Source organism: Micropterus salmoides, unplaced genomic scaffold (assembly GCF_014851395.1).
Source record: "Micropterus salmoides isolate LMB-PRFRI ecotype aquatic unplaced genomic scaffold, ASM1485139v1 Ms_hic_scaffold_5, whole genome shotgun sequence".
Lineage (NCBI taxonomy): Eukaryota > Metazoa > Chordata > Actinopteri > Centrarchiformes > Centrarchidae > Micropterus > Micropterus salmoides.
In genome coordinates, this window is record NW_024044237.1 from 14,650,732 (window position 1) to 14,673,066 (window position 22,335).

The 22,335-nt window shown below is 43.6% G+C and overlaps 1 protein-coding gene across 2 annotated transcripts in view; it reads left to right on the forward strand.

The window, feature by feature from the left end:
• Nucleotides 1-22,335, forward strand: part of nlgn3a (neuroligin 3a) — a 114,334-nt gene that overhangs the window by 88,857 nt on the left and 3,142 nt on the right. For both annotated transcript variants that reach the window (XM_038700247.1, XM_038700246.1), the window contains one exon: nt 13,290-14,079. In XM_038700247.1, the coding sequence (XP_038556175.1) occupies nt 13,290-14,079 (790 nt within the window). The remainder of the gene's footprint in view (nt 1-13,289; nt 14,080-22,335) is intronic.

The following is a 22,335-nucleotide window of genomic DNA, read 5'->3' on the forward strand; positions in this document are numbered from 1 at the left end:
TGAATTATCACAGGCCAGTTGCTCATATTCCGCATGCAGAACTGCAGGCACATGGAGGGAGACAACATGTAATAGAAAGGATATGCTCCAAGCTATTTACAGTAAATGACAGCAATTGTAGACTCTGGTGTCATGTGGAAAAGTACTTGGGAATAGTGTACACAGAATACGTAATATTCTCACCAGTGAATAAAACTAATATCATATTGGCCAAATATAGACCACCGGATTTTAGAAACTCTGAACTAGAATGTGAATAAAACAAGGTAGGCAGATTTATATATCTCAGATCTTTTAAATTAAGGTTGGGGGACAAAGTGACGTATACTGTGAGAGGGACTGGGAGAGACTCTACACTGTTAATGTTATTTGAACATTGTGCATAATGTTGCAGATCAAAAACCAAGATACTGTCAAATTTGAATTTCGATACATAGTTTTGCATCAAAGTGAAAAGGCGCCATGATTCGTCAGGCACTTTATTTGCTAGAAATGCGCAAAACAGACATTTCTGTCTGGCAACACAGTTTCTCAGCTGATTTGTCAGTGTACAACTTCACAATAAATATCAATATGACAGTAGAAAATGACATAACCGTGAAATTGGATTTTATCCATATTGCCTACTCCCATTTTAAATGTATTTTTACATTTGAATAAAAATAAAATACAAATACATTCAATAAAAACACATTAAAACAGACTGATTATATTTCTCCATCAAGTTATTTAAATCATATGCAGTTAATGTGAAAAGCTAAAGCGTACTGGTTTAACAACCCCAAATCAAGGTCAACTTACTAGCTTTTTCTGGCGCTTTAAACTGTTTGCTTTCAGCTGATGGATTTTTGCTCAGTCGTCATGGAGATGGATCTGTTGACATGGGAGCTCAGTAGCTGTTAAGAGTTTATCCACAACACTTTAAGGACTTCTTGTCCATCTGTGGACGGGTTAAAAGACCCAGAAAAAGCCAGTAAGTGGACCGCGAGTTGGGATTGTTATGTTAGATTTCTATTTCCAAAGTCAAGAATGGACTTTGATGCTTATAGAGTACTGGTATCTTTATTAATGTTTACCATTTAACCAGTCAGCATTAACCAGTGTATTTGTGTGTTAACCATCACCATAAAAAGTAATTAATAGGGGATCCAGGCATTTCACTCACTGATTACTTGTGTTCTATTCCACACAAATGAGAGGGAGAGACAAAATGAATGTAATTTCTTGTGGGGGAAAAATGTAACTTCTTTATGTTAATTTTTTAAATATATGAATATTTCCTACATGCTGAGGTCATAATGATTAGTTATAAAATTTCCATTTTCAAACTTGGGAGCCATAGAAAGAACTCCAGTGTAAATTTCTAACCAGTGTGCCACTGACTAGCCCTGCGTGTCATTTCTTATGTGGTGATGGAAGCTGACAATGACACATTCTATAGTAATGGCAATAGGCTTACCGATGCCACTCTGAATGTGTGCGGGGAAAATAATGTCTGTGGGTGAGATATGTGTCAAGTGTTGTGACATTAGTTGCAGTTGAATATGTGTTAGCTTGACATTGAGAAAGTGGAGCATGCCAGCATGCAGCCTAACTGATAGACGAGCACATTCAGTCTCGCACGCGCACACACGGCTGTACAAGCGCTTAACTCATCTCCACAGGCTGGCATTGATACTGCGCAAACATCCATGTACATGTACAAACACTGCTACACACATTCTGAACACAAACACACACACACAGCTCTGGTTATGGCAGGTCCAGGCCCGTGGGACTGACGGTTGTTAAAGGTTGTCCTGTGTAACCCCCACCCCCATGCTCAGCTCACCTCAGCACTCATGCAAACAGATAAACACACACAGAATCCCAGTGTACATGTAGGTCCACATACTCTCTCACTACAGGGGATTTCATGTGGCTACAGCTGTGTGCCTACTGGCGCTGGCAGCAAGAGACACAACAGAGAGAAAAGAATATATGGGAAGATATGGAAACGGACAGATTGCAGTGAAAGGCGTGTTACCATGGAAAAGAGGACAAAAACATGAGAAAGGAACCTCTGCACTCTCTCACACAGGCATGATATTTTTTATTTTCTCCCGTCCACTGCCTACAGCCTGGTTTGAATGTAAAAGACTGATAATTCGAAGTGTAACCACTGAGGCAGAAAGGCAACTATTGAATGCCTTTCTGACCTCAGTGAGGCAGTCGAAGTACGAAAAGTTCACCATATGTAAGAATGCATACGTACGAGGACCCACACAAACATAAGCAAATAGAATGACGCTAGCTAGCACAGTCAGTATGCTCACGCACACACAGATAAATAGTGAATGAGGCTGCTAGGGCGGGGAAGCACTGCTCCTTGCCGTAGCTCAGCTCACAGCTCTCTGCCCTCGTGCAAGGATCTCGGCCTGTCACTCTGTGTTTTACTCCCTGCACCACCACTCCACTGTAAGCAACCAACACAATTTTGGGTATTGAGGTGGTGAAGAAACTGTCCACCACTACCCATTTGGCCTTTTCAGAGCTTGACAGAAAGGACCGGAGTTAAAAAAAATAAAATACACTGCATTCTGTCCTGCCAAAATCGAAAACGGCTGGAGTGCTTCTGTGGAAGAGGAATGTATATAGTCCTTGTTATTAGGCCGGCTGGTCTAAAATGAGGTTGACACGGCGTCAGACATTGAGATGTTTTGTGTCACTCATGTTTTTTTTTTGTTCTTTTCACCTGAAATTCAGTATGATACATCACCTTTCCAAATGGAGTCTGTGCGGTAGACATTAATTACTTGTCCATTACGGTTTGTGACACTATCAATCAGTTATCAGCTGGCTAAACCAATGATTCAAATTAACTGTCACTTCTCAATATCAGCCAAGCCATCTCCATTCTTTATTGCCTTCATTACAATATTTGGTGCTTAAAATGTGTCTTCATGGGATCGGACAGTAATCAAGACGTTGGCGACCGCTAATACAAAAGATAGATGTCTGCACAAAGTTGGTAAATATCAAAGTAAATGTCAGTGTCTGTATCAAACACCTTACAAGGATCAAGAATGTGTTGAGGAAATAATGGGAGGGCAGCCACATCCTGATCTCCCGTAGTTCATGTATATTTGATAGGGACTGCCAGATGTGGCCTTGGATGTGTGGATGTGTATCAGCAAGCAATCTCTCTCTCTGAGCTCCCAGAAATTAGATTTCATCTCAGGCCTCAAATCTAATACACAGGCTTATATTTACTCACAGTTGCAGAGCATCATAAGCCATATGACCCTATAGAGGGGTGGCAGAGCTGCGCAAAACAGTTAAATGAAAATGCTTTGAGCAAACTGTTTGGAAAGCTATCGAAGCTTCTTAGCTGTGGACAAGCTCAGAATGTAGTTGTTTCTCCACTGCCCAGCCTTAAACTGTCTTAAGAAATAAAACTGTTGTTGTGTTGCCCATTGAGCAGTAATGTCTTGGAGTCGATAAAAATAAAATTGTTGTTAAATAGGTCTAACAAGAGGAAAAAAGTTTTCTTCAATTCCAGTGATGAATCTGAGGTATATTTCTAACCCATGTATAAATATCTTGGCGTTGAGAAATAAAATTTAACCAAATCACACTCTCAAATAATTTCGGAGCCTTTGTACTGAGCTCAAGAACAGCGCATATTTGGAATGGAAATGGTTGCATGAGTCACCCAATGCACTGAAATGCCTGTTTCTTCCTCACAATGAATGCAAAGTCACAGTTAGCATGCGGAGTGCCATTTTCCTATGCAGAGAGCCTCTGCCTGCCTTGAATACTCTCCTGGGACAATAGCACCCACTGAGGAATTTTAAAAGTCTTCTCGCTTTTTTCTTTTTCTCCTCTTTCCCTTCCTCTCTCATCCTCCCATGACCCCCCCTTTTTTCCTCCCTCCTCTCACCGTCTGTGACACAATGAGAATAGATGTCGGCAGCTTAGTTCATTCATATGTCTGTCTGTTTGTCTTGCTAAGATGTATTTTCTAGTTTGTAACGCAGATAAATGTGTAGTCAGCACGCCTTTGTTCAGAGGAGGCAGAAATGAACGATCTCAGATTGATGAAGACTTCGGTCAACACATTTTATTATTGTATTACTAAAGTCAACATCTCAGTAACTCAGTGTATTTCCTAATCCGAATAAAAACATTTGAATGGCTTGATTTAGATTGGTTTTGCAGCAGATCGATGCTCAGCGGCGGAATGCTGAGTTCAGATAGGCTGCACAAATACCTCTTAATTGTTGGGATTTCCAGTTGACTTAATTTGTTCGAGTAGATTTTCAGGGAGCCGCTGCTGCCAACGGACATACAGCAGGACATGTCATAACCCAATTGTCTCAACGTCCACTTACAGTTAGTGGTTATGGTGGCTAAAGAGTCTGCCACAGTAATTGACTCAATGGGAGTTTACAGTATGAAGCATGAGACAGGGGAGGCAGACATAGAGCTCTCTTGGGATGGGCTGTTGTGACAATGCTGCTATCTCTGCACTGTGCTTTTCTCAGCACACATTATACAGGCCACTCAGACACGCACAAGCAAATGCACATGTAGGAGCATACACACACACAGGCAATAAATGCACAAACACAGCAGCCTTCCTCCGAGCAGGTATTTCCACAGTCAGGTGCTGGGATGACATTCGGAGTGCCGTCCCATCCCGGGCCCGAGCTTCGCTCTCAATTTAACAGCTCAAGAATGAGGGCAAGGCGAGGGGCGACGCATATCCATCCTATTTGTTGTCCGCTGTCCGCATGGTGTGCCGCCTTGAATTAGACCGAGCTTGTGTAGCTTCTGGCTGCAGGGCGACTGGCACAATGGGCAAAGCAGGGAACAGTGGTGTCAGACGCTGTGAGAGAGGAACACACAGACACTGACATAGGCACAGCTAGAGGAATATGTTTACGCTGTTGGAGCCGGCGCCCAGCCTGACACATTCATGCCTGGTACAATAGTTAATCGGCTCGGACGCTGCTGCTGGTGTGACCACTGACCCTGAAAGGCATCGGTAACAGGGGGACTCTTTCTAATAGGAAGAGCACTATAATTTTGAGTGGTGCACAGGAATTACTGCTCATCCAAGGGAGTGTTTTTTTTCCTATCCTCTCCTCTGGTTCTGCTTCATTAATGGTGGTTTAGATTAAAAGAGCTGTTGATGTTCTTGGTCAGAGAAAAAAGGTCGTTGCCTACTAGGTGCTCTGTGTGTGGTGCCTAATGAGCTTCCTGAGTTGTGTGTGTGCAGCTGTGTTTATACATGCATACACGCTGGTAGCATTTATGTGGGTCGGCTTTTTAGGATACATACAATACTTGTTGCCTGTAGGTATTTGCTTTGTAGCTGGAGTCGGATAGGAAACAATTGACCTTTAGAGGATGCACATGTGAAGCTAAGCCAACATGCTTATACTCCGTGTGTGCGTGAACGCTATGCACATTGTTTGCATTTGTATGTAAGCTACAATCAGATGTAATCGGGGACAGCACCAGACTCAAAGACTTTTAATCTGTTGTATTGGAAGACTGTGAATAGGGCCAGGGTAAGCAGCAAGCTTACCACCCACCTCCCGCTTATAGCCAGCATGTGCATATCCATCTCAGTTTCACCTCCCGTACCCCTACAGCTCACAGCTAATTTGTTTCTGCAAGACTTAGGCACCACGGTCTCTCTCTCTCTCTCTCTCTCTCTCTCTCTCTCTCTCTCTCTCTCTCTCTATCTATCTATCTCTCTCTCTCTCTCTCTCTCTATCTCTGTCACTCTTTCTTTCCTTCTTTGCTCTGAATCCCTCTGATTCCCCCTAGGGGGGTGCACACCCCTTGCGATAATTTGTCAGAAATGCAACTGCGCCCTCGCCGTGGCTTTCCTTGGCCCAAAAATGAGTTTCAGCCATCCCATCTGGCTGTGACAGGCAACATGTCGCCAAGAATAGAAGCTTCCCATCCTTCCACATTTCATGGCTGAATTGTCATATTTGTGTGTGACTTATATCTTTGACCCTTTCATGCTAGACATATTTTACATCTGATTTGTACTTATGGAGCTTCGCTTCCTTGAAGTGAGTGCACTCTTTGTCTCCGGCTGTCACTGCCTGCTGCATATATAAAAATGAACCAAGCTTTGGGGCTGCTATACTATGCAGATGGGGCATAAAACATGGTGCATATATTTAGAAACAACAGAAGTCAGATGTTTGCACTGTTACTACACAGCAGCCACTCGCACAATTCTCCCATGAAAACTGGTTTCTGTGGGAGCTAAAGGCACTCATCAGTTCCTTTCAGCACACTGATCTGAAATCTATTTGTGAACACAGTAGGAGAAGAGAGAGGAAATCAGAAAACATCTTTAACAACTTGTCCCATCTAATGAGATTAGCAGAGCCGCTTACACAGTCATGACATGGAGATACACACAGATAACCCTGTAATAAGTCATTATTCTTCCCATTTCCACATCGACGCCTAGTCAAGGCTCGCTGACAGTGCGTGTTGTTGTTGTGCATACACAGCTATCAGGCCAATCTAGGCACTGCAGCAGCATGGAGTGAGCTCTGTGAATACCGCCCCGAATGCCACAGCACAAAGAGAGCTAGCAAGAGAAGGACACGGAGATAGCATTCTCTGCTTTTCAGAGGCTGCAGCATTAGTAACACATGCATGAGTGCAAATGGAAAAATTCACCATGCAGCCCCTCTGTTTCTCTTTGTTTTGAAGGGAGGCTGCAAGGGGAGAGGAGAAATCAATTCAGTGTGCATGCACGTGTAGTCATGAGAATGCACAAATAACGTCTCAAATATAGGAAACAGCTGAGTGAATAGTGGGTGCATTAAAAGGCATTTCTCGCTATGGTTAAAGTGTATATAAGATCAATAATAATAGAAAATTGCTGAGAGATTTCCTCCTTCGTTTATTGAAACTTTTCAGTCTTGGGGAAGAATATGTTCTTGATAACAATGTCTCTATTCATAGATTTTGCGTGAAATATGTATGTCTTATAGAATTGTCAGAGAACATAAGGCATGTCTTTGTCAGTCACCAGATGTCAGCTAAAGAAAGGAGAGCCTACTTGTACCCTGTGATTGTTGCATCACCCTTCAAATACACTCACTTTACCGGCAACTTCAGCAAAGCACATAAAAGCTGCCCTAGCCTTAATTTAAGTGTCATGAGATGTTTTTTAGCCAGTAGTAAGTGAGTGGGTACATGCATATTTTATGCTTGTGCTTCTGTCTGTGGACAACATAACTGGATCACATAGGATTTTCAAATAAATAGCAGCGCTAGCTAAGCTACAAAGAGTGCCAGATCAATGTAGCCACATTGGACAATACAACAGAGGAGCATTAAAAAGTTTAGAGAATCACAGACATATTTGGAATTTCAGTTTAATCTGCTTTACTGCGAAATCACAACATGCACTAATTATTAAATGTCCCAATATAGTAAACCCCGACCCACGCCAATGTCTAGGCTGAAATAAATTTGGAGAATTAGCCTACAAATACTGTTTGACTCAGGTGTGGTGTGTTCAAGGGGGAGCGGTGGCCCTGTTGTGCTGTGCGAGCAGACAGAGGGAGGCCAAGCGTGCGTGTGATGATGAGGCCTGGAGTGTGTGGTATTGGCCAGTGGATGTCACGTCGTGATTAGTAGAAGATATCACACTCGCCAGGCTCAGATGCACATCGATCTCCTTCGCTCATCTTTCCTCTGCCTTCCTCTCCTCCCCCCTCCCGTCCTTCTTCTTTTTCTTTTTTTTTGGTCTTTTTTTCCCTCTGTGCTGTTTCTCCTCTGTTCTGCTTTCCCTTTTCCCTCCCTCTTCCCTCCATCCACGATCATGGATCAAACTCTTTATCTGGCCTAAGCCACAGCCTGCAGGCAAGCAGGCAGTCTCTACAGAGGCTGGAGCAGAAGACCAACAGCTTCAAACAACATTATATAGGGCTGGCATGAAGTATGTCTCACACTGATGAAAACACTGGCCCCTCAGACACTGCCTCTATATGGACATGATGAAACATGAGCAGCATGCGCAGTCCCTCTGTTTTAAAGTCCACTGCTCTTCACTTGAATATAGCTACAACACCTCTTAGGATGTTAGACAGACTTAAGTTTTGTAGGAATTAGGCTTTTGTGTTCTGATCCATGCAAAACAAAACAGTTGGTTTCTGAGAGGAAGATGCATTTGCTTTGGCAGCTTTCCTGTAATGGAATCAGTCCAAAGTAAATCTGCTTTAGAGGAAACACGTGAAGATAGGTAACAAGAATGGTCGCAGCCATGAAACAAGAAGACAAATCATGCATGCACTGAATCATAAGTAGTGCGTCCTATTTGGGCATTTATGTCATGTTTCATTTTAAATGTGTGAGCAAACTAGTACTGTAAATAACAGTTACAACATTAAAACTCACACACGCACAAACGCTGCCTGTGTGCTTCAACTTACAGTATCTCCCCGTAGCCTGAGGGGAGATACCACTTAGTGACACCGCTGCTTTCTCAGAAAACCGCACCATGCCCTTTTCCTGATTCCGTCAGCATCGTTCATTTTGAAGTTGACGAGTTCAGAGAGTATGTTGTGCGGACATTTTAATGGAACAGAAAAACAATGTAGGTGTTGTTTCAGGGCTACCAGACCAACATGAAATTATCCATGGACTAATGCATGATTAGATCAGTGCCACTTGCATTTATGTAGATGCAGCCTGTGTTACTGTAGGTTGTAGTCATGGAGACAGCAGCTTTAACCCTGTGTTTTAAAGTGGCCAAGGATGTAAAATTAGGCAAATTCAAGTATTCATCTCCCAGCTGGCTTTAAATATTTCAGATGGTATTAAACCACTCCATATAGTGTATCTTTATTATTTAGAAAAAAAACAGCACTGTGGATTCCTGAAAGGAGATGAGAGTTAAAAAAAACAGCACTGAAAGAAAAGAAGAGTCTGAGTGAAATGCAGCAAGAGAGGCAGAGCAATATTTATTGAGGGTGTCCAACTTAGTGCTAGCCTAGTTTGACTGAAGAGAAATGTTTTGCAACAGAGGGGGTTCTGCATAGTCCACGGGTCTGTGGAGATTTGCTTACAGTGAATAGATGGTGGAGGTAAGATGGCTCAGAGGATTCAGGCTCCGCTGAACGCAGGCTTATGTCTAATAATCAGCAGGGAGGGACTCAGCATGGTCCCTCAGAAAAAGAGACGGGGAGAGCGCGATAGAGAGAGAGACAGAAAAATAGAGCAGAGAAAAAATTGAAGGCAAGGCAAAAGCAAGTACAAGAATCTAGTGGGAGAGAAAAAAGGAGAGGGAAAGACATGTCCCTGTGGCCACGTTACTCCTCTCTTGTGATAGCTTTTATGTGTTTGAGAAAAAATTTTGATAAGATTTTGCTGCTTTACATATTTCCACCCCTATTAGCTTAAAGTCTTTTGGAATATTGTTCAGAAAATGAATCACTGACCTATAAAATGAGACTTGGCCAATCCAAACTTTCAAGGTCATTTGTCAGATGTTGCATTAACCACGGTGTCATCTTTGTTAAGTTTTTTTATTATTATTTTTATTATTATCTGGATGACATTGTTAAGGTTGTAGTGGTTTTGCAGGGATGCACTTTACCATGGCATTTATCTCAGGGCCAGATTGATAAAACTTACCGCTGATGCTTCAGTGATTTTGGCCAGCTGTTCCAGATTACAAAGTACAGTCATTTATGGCGCTTACTGGCATCATCACCAACAGAACATCCTTGTCCATTAACACGGGCTGAACACTCACACATGCCCGTAGTTGCCACGTAATACATCAGCAGTGATCCAAAGCACTGCCACATCATGTTACTCTCTCTCTCTCCAGTGATGCAGCATTGGCTCGTTAATATTGGCATTTCATCCATATTGCTGTTGTCAGAATATGGCCTAAACTTGTGTGTGTTTATCTGAACCTATGCGGTGGTCGTCATACCCCCAAGGTCAAGATATTTTTTCTTCTCCCATCAGCAGTGAATTATCTCTACACGCCATTCCGCCAATCCAGGGCCTGAACCGCATGCCCATTTAACGGGTGTCTGGTGAGGGGGCAGTGCGGTCGAGGTCGTCAAACCACAGCGCTGAGGCGGCTGCAGAGCGACGAGACAGCATTTTAGCAGGGAACCAGTGAGTGATTACCTCAGAGCTCCAGTCATAATTCAGCGTGACCTCAATATGCCAGCAACGCTATGGTTTGATGGATCTGCTCACAGTTTGGGTGTCGGGTTCCCACATGTCAAACACGGGCAGATAATTTTAGGGCTATCTGTTGCTTTTACAAAATACAGCATGCTAGATATGAATGTGAGACGCATGTTGATGGAGTTGCATCACGCTCCAGTTTAATTCCTCGGGATGTTGAGGGAGGAATCGTTCACTACGTACAAGTCAGAGTAGATACTGAAGACAAAACAATGTCACAAATGGTTAACCCCCATCATGATGATGGCTGTCGTCTGCGATCTATTCATCATCTCTGTGTCTTATCAATCAAAGTCAGCACAAATACATGGGCATTGCTCACGTGCGCACACACACACATACACCTCCCAATGAGGATAATTAGTGGATTCCCTCAGTGGGCGATAGAGCCTGCGCTCTTCTCTCCTCTCTCTCTGACCTTCCCCAGTGAGCTTCCGACCACAGTGGGGCTCATAACACACAGCTCTAATACATATTTATCGGTGCAATGACAGCTCATGTGTGCTGTTGTTTCTTGACAAACATAGTAATAGTAAAGCCTCAGTCTCTCTTCCTCCCTTTCATCAACCAAAGCAGGAAATAAATCTAGTAGTGTCGACCTGCAGCCTCCTCAGCAGTTGTCCATCTGCGGGTTTGGGTGCAGACAGACAGGGGACCAAGCCTAGTTGCATTCAAGCCGCCCTCCTCAATTACTGCAAACGGATTTGATATACGTGTGTCCGTCAAATCGCCTTGGCAATCACAGGAGCTCCTCCGCTGGCAAACGTTTTCCTACAGCAACTTCTGATCAAAGGCGTTTAGAAAGTGGCTATGGCATGGCTAGCGGCATTGGGATTCAGGACAGACTCCCTGCACCATGACTGGCTCTGTTTGCACAGCGCAATCTGAGTTGAGATGTGAAGAGAGGCAATACCACTAAAGAGTGAGGGGAGGGGAGAGGAGGAGGAGAAGCGAGGGATGGGAGGATTATGTCCCCTCCCCAACCTTCCCCACCCCCCTCGCCGCCGCCGCCTCCGAGCAGCCATCTTTCATCTTTGCGGCTGCCCCTCTAATGCTTTCAAGTGGGTGAAACCCTCGACATCTGCTTCCGCTCCCTCAGACGCGGCACAGGCCACCGTCCTGCAGAGACGCACAACCACAGGAGGCCACAGAAAGCTGATGGCTCGTAGAATGATTCACAAAGACAAACATTTCTTTCACTGAGGTCAAATCAAAAAGTTGTAGTCAGACATGTACTCCACTCTTTGCTGCCAACACTGGCATTCAGAACCAAAATCATTGTTCAAATTGTTGCTTATACCAGTAAACACATTCACCACAGAAACATTTCACAGTTCACTCACCCAGACACATTAATTCTACTTACTACTTGCGAACAAATAAATGTAAATAGCTCTGTAAATAAACACTTCATCTTCGCCAAGAAGAAATAAGCCCCCCGCCGCCTCTGATTAAGACTACCAAAGTGATATATCTGGCACTTAAGTCTGCTGTTTACCTCATAAACACAAAGACTTCAGCACAGCCACCCACACTGACGCTGAAATTTCAAACTGAGTCTGCGTGCTTGTATGTTTCTCTACTAGTCTTGGCATAAATGTGGACTTGTCTAATGACTTTTTTTTATGCATGCCTTTTCGGTAGCGTTTCATCCGCTGTGGCTTTCAATACCACTAGCTCAGTTGTATTCCTTGAATACAGTGAAACTGCCATGAGCAATAACGTAGCGTGCTCAAGTGGTAGGAGCTTCGCCTCTGTTTTTCTCTGAGATTGGTAAAACAGCAATGTAATTTTGAAAACCATAACAGGAGGACAGATGAGTGGTGCTGTCAAGGCCGAGACTACGAGCCATTGGCGATGATGCGAGGGAGGCCTACCCGAGACACAGAGGATGTCATGTCACCTTCACTCTACTGTCTGTAAGGAGAGATTTTTCATAGGGGATGCAATCCAGTTATTTCTGAGGAAATGATGTTTGTTATTTGGGATCTTTTCCTTGTGGTGAAAAGTCATTTTAGATTTCCTTCATACTGCACTGCAACTAAAATGTAATTTAATTTGTGAGAGCGCCCCATGAGAGTGTAGATTTGTTCGCCTTGGTTTCTCAGCCCCCTCCAACCAAAGAGGGTGGAGGGGGCTGAGAAAGCCCTGTGTAGATTCTCATAATAGATGGTCTGTTGACTCTGAAAAAATCTATTTCTAAAAATTAAAGTAAAGACCATGGTGTTCTGTTCAGCTTGGCCTTCTTTCATTGTGTGCTACCATGTTGCATTGTATTGCCGGGTGAATATGTGCGGCTCCAGCTCCTTCTGAAAATGTAGGGAGTAGGAGTCTAGTTTTATTTATAGCAATCCACCCACAATCTCCTGTAGAATTTAGTGATCTTTCAGGTAAAAAAAAACAGACTTTTAACTTAAGCAAGGCATAACTGATGCAGAGGTACTGTGTGTGTGTGACTGCAAAAAGGAGCATCTGTGTCTATAATTGCAGTGTTTGAGGTTCATCCAATTTAAGCTACCTTGAAAGTACATTAACAGGGGAAGGCATGTGCACAGTGTTTATTTATTCAAGAACACTTAAATCAGACTCTTTTTGCGTTTCTGCAAGGAATACATTTTTGGTATGGTATAGTCTGGTTTGCCAGTTTTGGTGCATCCTCTATTAGTACCACAGCCTATAGAGCAATATTGGCAGCATCTGCTTCTGACATACATTAAGAGATTATTACAAAGAGAGGTTGTAGAGATGGATGGAAGAAGAGAAGATGACAGACAGATTGCTGATTCCCTCCTCTGTGTATGAGACCAGGCCATCTGCACATTCATTATCACTGCCATGATTCTGTTATTGTTCTGTGTGGCAACAAGGGCATGTTCTGTCTGGCCTTTGTTATTCTTATCAACTGTGTAGTTGACAGCCTCCTTTAGATCATGGCAGCAACAAAATTAAAAACTATCATGTAGTATAGCACATAACTGAATTATCCTGTCCATGGATAATGTTGACACACTAAACATCCTCCTGTTTCTTCCTCCTTTGTCCTTGTGCAGGTCTGTTCCACAGAGCCATCATTCAGAGTGGATCAGCCCTATCCAGCTGGGCGGTGAACTATCAGCCGGTCAAGTATACACGTCTGCTGGCAGAGAAGGTGGGCTGTAATGTCCTGGACACCTTAGACATGGTGGACTGTCTGAGGAAGAAGAGCTCCAGGGAGCTGGTGGAGCAGGACATACAACCAGCGAGGTACCACGTGGCCTTTGGACCTGTAATCGATGGTGATGTCATCCCTGATGACCCCGAGATCCTGATGGAGCAGGGCGAGTTCCTCAACTACGACATCATGCTGGGGGTCAACCAGGGCGAGGGGCTGCGGTTTGTGGAGAACGTGGTGGATTCAGAGGACGGCGTATCTGGAAATGACTTTGACTTCTCCGTGTCAGACTTTGTGGACAGTTTGTACGGGTACCCGGAGGGCAAGGACACTCTGAGGGAGACCATTAAGTTTATGTACACAGACTGGGCAGACAGAGACAATCCAGAGACCAGGCGCAAGACGCTGGTGGCTCTATTCACCGACCACCAGTGGGTGGAGCCATCTGTGGTGACGGCTGATCTCCACGCTCGCTACGGCTCACCTACCTACTTCTACGCCTTCTACCACCACTGCCAGAGTATGATGAAGCCAGCCTGGTCAGACGCCGCTCACGGGGATGAGGTGCCCTATGTTTTTGGAATTCCCATGATTGGTCCCACTGACCTTTTCCCCTGTAACTTCTCAAAGAACGATGTCATGCTCAGTGCTGTGGTCATGACCTACTGGACCAACTTTGCCAAGACTGGGTGAGTAAAATGAATGTATCTTATTAACTCATCAATTATCCCAATTAGGCATGGGTTTTGTCAGGATATAACTGGTACTGGTACTGGTACCGATACCGATACTGCTTACCTCACATGTGGCTGGTACAGGAAAAACAATAGTTGAGAACAGTGACTAACTAAATAAATGCTAACAGGAGGTCGGCTGCTACAAAAACACATCAGATGCAGGGAAGCATTTGAAAATGCATGGCATACATTCAAGTGCAGAGTTGCTTGATTTTAACAATGACTGATAAAGTTAACTTTAGTCTTTTAAACTGACTGGCCGTGTTACTTTCTTAGGTTAATAATTGTACAGTACTGATATCGAGTGATGCCTTGATTTGGGGTTAGGAAGATATGGGATTTCATCTCAGTGTGTTACGCCCATTACACACAACTATTATACACATGGCTTTAGCTGTTGCCAGTGTTAGCATGCACACTTTATGTGTCTTTTTGCAATAAAGATTTATAAAATAGATTCTGATTATTTCGACACCACATGAATGCACGAACAGTCACTGCTCACCCCTCCCTTTCCATGCGCACAGGAGAAATTACGGTGGCTGACACGCTCTCTCGGTTCTTGTGCTAAATAATACGTGTTGGCCTGCATTTGTCCAAATTTCCCTTGTGTTCTTACTTCTACTTAACCGGTCTACTACTACTACTAGCTTTACTTGTTCTTCTTCTTCGTACGTATTTAACGTAGTGACAAAATACACTCTCTAGAGCCGTTTGTCAGTTTGGGCATGTAAGAGGAACATGTAAATGTACATAGAAGATGATCTCATTATAATCTAAAAAAACAGTTCTAAGAGTAAAAAAATAAAAGGTAAAAATAAAAAAAATAAATAACAAAACGGTTATTATGTAAGTCTATGTCTTTATACACCACTGAAAACATACTTTTGGAAATTTTATTCCATTTTTGTCAATAGATCCTCCTAAATATTACACACCAAACCTTTAAACAAATGAATGAATGACAGTATTAGGATTCTGACTACTCAGGAACCAATCATTTTTACACCAGTAGGCTACTCATTTTTAATTCCAATTTAAATAAGAAGGTTTTTGGTTTTTATTGTGAGTGCTAGCAACACAACATATTTAGACATACAGTAGTACTCATTAGTCAAATTACTAAAACCAGTGATCACACAATTACAAACTTGTTACTAATATAAGAAGAAGAGAGAAGAACAGAGAAATCCTGTCTCAGTCCTAAAAGGACCTCTGTGCGACAGAAAAGAAGCTGCTGGAAAAGGAAAGCTCTACAATGGATCGTATAGGACAGAAAAGGCATTTTTCAAGAGAGACATTTTTTTCAGAGGTGTTTTTTGCCTGGACTTCCTGGGCCCCAGTCTGAAAACCTGAGACATATTGAATCTGAGGAAGATTAAATGTTCCTCCACAGTGTGTGCTGTGCTATTTGTGCTTGGCTGACTGTTTGGGTTGGGTATGTGTGCATGGCTGCCTGCCTTTCTGTGTATTTCTGTGTGCTTGTGTGTGTGTGTGGAGGGGAGGGGGTTGTGGCTGGAAATACTATGCTCTATTATACCGAGGCCCAAAAGACACAGAGACTTATCAGGGAGACATATCAAACTCTTGCCCTCGGCGCTATCGATTCCCTCAGCGTGGAACCAGTCGATCACTCGTGCCCTGGGTGACTCCCGCTCCCCACAATGCTCAATTTCAACCCCCACCCCTATCACAAAGCCTGGCCATTTTGTATGACTACTAGTAATCATTTCTAACAACCGAAATTTAATTTTACGATCACCGTTACCAGAGAGGTATTGATCCCATCCTGAATGGGACTGAGTCTGAAATCTTGTTCTGTTTTTTATCTGTCTCTATATCATCTGCTTTCCAATCAGGTGGCATTTACATCCAGTCGTCTGGCTGACAGGCGGAGCCCCGGGCGGGCTCTGCTAGATCCTTGAACTGCTAATGGCAGACAGACTAGTGCAGATGGACTGATCTCGGCTATTTTGGCTCCTCAAGGAAAGTACTGCGGTCCATCAGTGACGCTCGGACTAAACAGCTGTCTCCTCTGCCTGGCAGCCATCTTGTGTCAGCATGTAAAAAGCTGCAATTTGGAGATAAAAACTGAATTTCTTACTTGTCCTTTCAAGAATATTATCTGCTGTTATAGGAAGAGAGGGTTATTTAATTTGAATGAGAAAAGTGTAAGGCCTCAAGGTAAAAATACACTGTGTACTGTGTGTACTGAATCACTCTCAACTTGGATCTTGTCAGTGAAATTAATACTGATAGATGATGACAGCCTGCCCATCTCACCTACAACCATTCAGATTCAACATAGTGCGATGGGCTGTAAGACTGCCGTAACCCTAACCTGGCCTTCACCCTAGCATTCAGCAGACGTCAAAACAACAAATTGCACTTTACTGCTGACCCTATGTCAGTTTTGTAGATTTCCACATCACTGATTGATTGGGACTAGAAGCAGAGCGCTGGGAGAGTAAACTGTTTCTAGATCCGTGCCTGCCATGTTATGGGTAGTATCCCCTATGGTATACCCCCCTATGGTGTGTTGCCTTGGTGTAATTCCAGACTGGGGGATTACATGGAGACCACAATTATGCACTCAGATGGTAAAAAGCCTGGGCTTAGATGCCAGGATAAGAGAATACTCAGTGTGCTGCTCCAAAGGGTAATTTTACCCCAGCCCAAGTAAAGGACTCTACCATCAATTCCTCAGAGGGGGTTGAGGATGTGAGATATTTCCCATAGATTCTGAAGTTCATCCTCCTCATTTATACCACACTAGAGGATATAGATCTCTCCTCCAACACCACCCAACCCAATCTGGCTCTAGAGGACATCCTTTTAATTAAGACACAGTTGAATTCTCTTTGCCTTTGTGGCCCACCCAACAGCCATCTTTCCTATATCTGTAAAACAGCTCTCGCTCCACTTCCAGATGTTCGTAATGAACTGACCCAGATTGCACTTCCTCTCTCTAAATCGGCTGCAGAAACATGTGTGACATGATGTTGAGACACTTGGCCTGCATGTCAACCGTATGTATCATAGCAGCGCCCCCCCCACCAAAGCTCTTGCTGTCCCTGGCTCTTATGTGTCATCTTTACGGGGCAAATCCCTGCCCGTGCGTTTTTTGTTTTTTTTCCTCTGCATCAGTGTCAGTGAAGCATAAAAGCATACAGAGAGTGCACGCTGTCCAATCTTCTTAGTGTGTGTGTGCATGTGTGTGAGTGCGATTGTGAGAGTGTGTGTTTACACTATGAGGCTGTTCTTTCCTGAGAGTTAGGGATGTTTCAGAAGCCGGGGATTTACTCAGCTCAGAGTTATTTTCCTGGCTGCGACATTTGTTTTACTATTGACGGGCAAAAATGGCCTGCGCTTTATTGCCAGAACAACTTCTTCTGAACAGTTACTCCAAAACTTTTGCCACAAATCCACATACTGCGACTTCCACGCCTTCTCAAGACACAAATGCAAGCACAGCAGCACGACTATACACAAAAACACTGGCAGAACACTTCAGAAAAGACCCAGAAAAGATCAATCATTATATATCATTAGTGCTTTAAATGTGTTGGTCCATCTTCCCACTTCTTGCCGGCTGGTGCACATTTCCCCCGTTCTGTGTGTAAGCTGTGCCACATGCTGCGCAGGGCCTTGCTAGGTAGTTAAAGAGCAGAGCGCTGTCATGTGTTGAATTTCTTTCCTCATTCTCCTCCACTGCTCCTCCATTCCCCCCTCTCTCTCTCTGTCTCTCTCTCATTATTCTGTACAAAAAAAGAGTGTCTACTCATGTTTTACATTCACAACATGAGCTAAAATATGCAGTATTGATTGCTTTGTCTTTAGTGACACCGGCTGCCAACCAAACAAATGTAGATAGAAGTAACTACAGTGTGTCTATAGTGCAATTCAACAGCCAGCACTTTGATATACAACCCTGCTAGTTGATTTTTTTTTTGTCTGCCTCCCGCTTGTCAATCTAAGTCTCCTCTGTAGGGTTAACAACACGTATACATCAACTGTCTGACCTCATTCACGCACTGCTTCAGCCGTCTTTTTTTTTTACCCCAGCTGTCTAGTAGTTACATCACTCATCCCTGATCCCCCTCCTTGTCCTTTCTCCGGATTATCCCCCGTTCCCTTTCAGCTTCCTTCGTTAGGGCCAACTCAACCTGTACCAGGAGGCTGTGAATTCTCCTCATTGTGGAACAGCACAGCTCCAAACAGCCGACTGCCTACTCCATTAAATAGGCACTCACTTGATAGGAGATTTGTAGCCAATATCCTGATTTGCATTAGAGAAGGTAAGGAAGTGGTGTGGCTTGTTAAGGGGCCTGGATGCCATTGATCGGTGTCCACACTGTGTGCTGAATGTAATGAGAAGAGGACAGCGGGGGAGGAGGAGAAAAGGAAGTAGATCTGCATGTGTACATCCATAAGTAATTGGTTGTCCGATTAAAATTAATATAAATATTATATATTATATATATATATATATAAATATGTTAAATACTTATAAACAGCAATTTAGAATTGGTAGAAAGCTGCTAATTGGTTAAAAAAACAAGAAGGGGAAGGTGTTTTACTTGCTGCCACTCATCTAATCAAACAAGTCAATAGCATCCATATTAAGGAGTGGTCCGAGAGCCGTGTCCTCCAACACTTTTGCACGCCCCAAAGTCACAGTGCCTCACCCTGCATCACTTAGCCTGCTGAACCGAAGGCTGCCATTAGATATGAACCACGCATCACTCAGCCCTCTGTCTCAGCGTGAGACCACATGAAGGGCAAAAGAGCACCGTCTGATAATTTGCCTGCTCGCTGCTGAAGTTGCCTCCCTACGCCACGCCAAGAAAAAGCCTACAAACAGATTTAGAGTGAGTGCATTTATTAAAAATGTGCAAAGAATGCAGGGAAAGGTGTTGGGAAACCTTCTGTTGGAGTTAAAATTACAATTAGCTGCTTACTTTGTGTTACCCTGTAAGTAGGTAAACAACTGCAGGGGATGAATTTGTTACACAACAGTAACAACAATAACTAAACTTTGCATATTTTAGCAGCGTAGCAAAATGAGCCACTGAATTAATGCGTGTACCTTTTATATCAAGAGACGCTATACTCCGCTCAGGATTTAGAGACCTTGAGTGTAGTGAAAATAGATTCTTGTCTTCTGCCTTAGGGCACCTAAACGTGTCTTTTCAGATTTGGTGATGGCTAGGTCTATGATCATTCAAGCGCTTCAAATTACATCAGGATGAAAAGGGGGAAGGAAGTACATGGGAAATGGGAAAAAAAGAAAGAAAATGATATTCATTCTTCCCCCTTATCTACCTTTTACATCAGTGCTTGCAGATAGGGCTCGGGAATAGGTAATGAGCTCAGGCCCCATTATGCTACATGTGTAGGTAGAGCTGGGAGTCGTGTCTGTCAGCCAAGTGGTGTGGCATCTTATTGAAGAGCAGTTTAAGGCTTACAGAAGGATTTTTCTTATATCAGCCTGGAGAGGCTCGTCACCATACAAACACAGCGTGTACTGCTTTGTGAAATGTGACATGTCTTGTTCATGTGCTGCACTTGTGCGGCCCCAGAGGTGATCACAGCGTCACAAATATGAATACACACACACACACACACACATACAGACTCACAGGTGCACAAGATCATAGATAGGAAATGGAGCAGGCACGGACACACACACACACAAACTTCCAGTCCATCACAGATACAAACACATGGGAGCACTTAAACGCGCATGGCAGGCCAAGGTTAGCGGGGGTCAGAAGGTCATCACGGGGGCGTGGGCCGCACTGAGGAGGAGATGAAGGCGATGGTTTATAGTACCACAGCCATATGAACACATCAGAGGAAATCTGAAAGGCCATTAAAACGCCTGCTTTTATGGGTGTAATAATCCCTCTCCTCTGCCTGGGAGTCCAGCCACAGCTCCAATGACCATCCAGATTAAGTGGGAGGCCTGACAGGAGGCAGGCTATCAGCTAATGCAGGGGAGCTCTGAGAGCCCAACGGGACCACAAACATCACATTATGCCAGGGCTGTTCATACAATTCACAACGAGGCGTTTGCTATAGCGCTGAACACATACGGCAAGCTCGGGAAGTGTTTGTACAATGACGAACTGTCCTGCGTTTTATCACCGGACTGTTATAATATTTGAATGTTGAATGATACGATGAGCAAGAGGTTCAAGTACAGAGTGTAATCTTTAATTTGAGGCTATTCAGGCACATCAAATGAACCGGCGAAGCAACACAGCCTCTTTTTTTAAACATTACATCTCAGCTTGCCAGAAGTATTTTGACAGGTTAAGATAATGTGTCTTTACTGTGCGGTGACTTCTGAAAGTCTTCAGCCCATCAAGACCAGCAGACGGTTGATATTGCCGAGTTTCTCTTTCCAGCCTATTTAACTCCATTTGGTTCTTTCTGCATCTCTTGAGTATTCAGCTGTAACTAGTCTCAGCTGATTTCATAGTCAGATACAACAAACTCATAACAGCACAGAGCCAAAATGTCTCGTGGAGCTCACTGTAGAGATTAAGACATTCTGCACTGTATAGGTTGAACAACTTCAAACCATCTTTATTTATTTATTATTGACAAACGCGTGAAGACAATATCTTTTGAAGCTTATATTTTTATGGGTTTGTTCTATATTAAGTTTATCATGTTCTTTGTCCTTGCATGCATGCAAGGGGAATCGTACACCTGTGAGTTATCTGATTTAAACAAAAGATGCATATTGTCAGCATCACTCCAGCAGTTTTCATCATAAGACTATCGTATTGGATTATATTGTACAGGTGTGCCACCTGTAATTTCCACACAGATTTCGGACAGGTTGCCACCTGCAGAAATCTTCAGCAACAGTTACAGCACTCTTTTACCACGTTCACTAGTTTACACAGCAGCACAGCAATCAGGAAGCATTATAAAGTAGGTCTGGCCGTATTCCATCACACAGCACCCATGCACCCTAGTACAAATATAGCAGGGTAACCTAGTAGCGCTCAGATCACTCCCTCTGACTCAGGGCTCAGGGCACAAGTTCAAAGTCAGCATGCAGCCCAAAGTTGAGCAACAGTGGTACAAATTGTTCAAAGGAATGTGCCCTGTTTACTATTGACTTTGCAACAATTACCCAAGCATATGTGTGTGTAATTAGATAAGGCAGCCAGTTGTTCTCTAATGCGGCAAATCAAATTAACTAAAGATGCCACATTGATTTCTTTGTGTTCCCTAAATTATTCATCTTCACTTGCACTGAACCAGTCAGCCAGCCACCAAAGAGCTTTTTTAACTCCTCCACACCGCCGCTCCCGTGCTTCCTGCACACACTGATTGTTTTGTGAGATCTATCCAAGTACCTATTCAATATTTTTGCCATCACAATTCAGCAAACTGACCCTCCTGAAAAGAGAGCATTTGCAGCGTGAATGGAAATGCCTGGAATTCCCATTAACTGAGATTGCTCTGACCTCCATCATTGTTGTCATTTGCGTGTATTATGTATATGAGAGACAGGGGTGGGGGATTTGCTTGCAGGTATGTGGGACACCACGCACAAGACTGCTGTGAGAATTCATGAAGCACGCGCAGGCTGCTGACAAGCACGTCTCATGCTGCTCCATGGACGTCCTGTTCTCTGGCATGTTGTGCACAGGGAGATCAATATGACCTTACCGCCACCACCCCCTCTTTGAAACTTAATTACTGATATTCAGCTACAAAGTCATCATAGTCTGGCTGTCAATATTCATTGGGGATCATTACGGGCCTAATAAAAGAGGTTATTTACGGGCTGCTCTGCTGACACCGGCCCAGGTCCAGGGATTCAGCTCCAGCCATCTCAATTTGCTTTGCGTCCCCCCTCCTCTCTCTCTCTCTCTCTCTCTGGCTTTCTCTCTCACCTCTCCCAGAAGCACTGACCTGAAAAAGAAAAATTGACAGCAGAGAAACTAGCAGGAAAGAGGAAGGAGGGTTCTTCTGGCATGGCTTTTAATTCTCTTGGCCGTGTTTGGAGGTTTTTCAGCCCATGCCAACAAAAACACTGTAGCCGCTGTATCCCTAAATTTGAACTTTGCTTTCCACTGACATCGCAATCAGACCCACAAAGGGATATATCGTGGCATTTAGAGGAATGTCGCGCCTCCTCACCATAGCACAGTTTTAACTTCTTTGCTCCAGCATAAATTA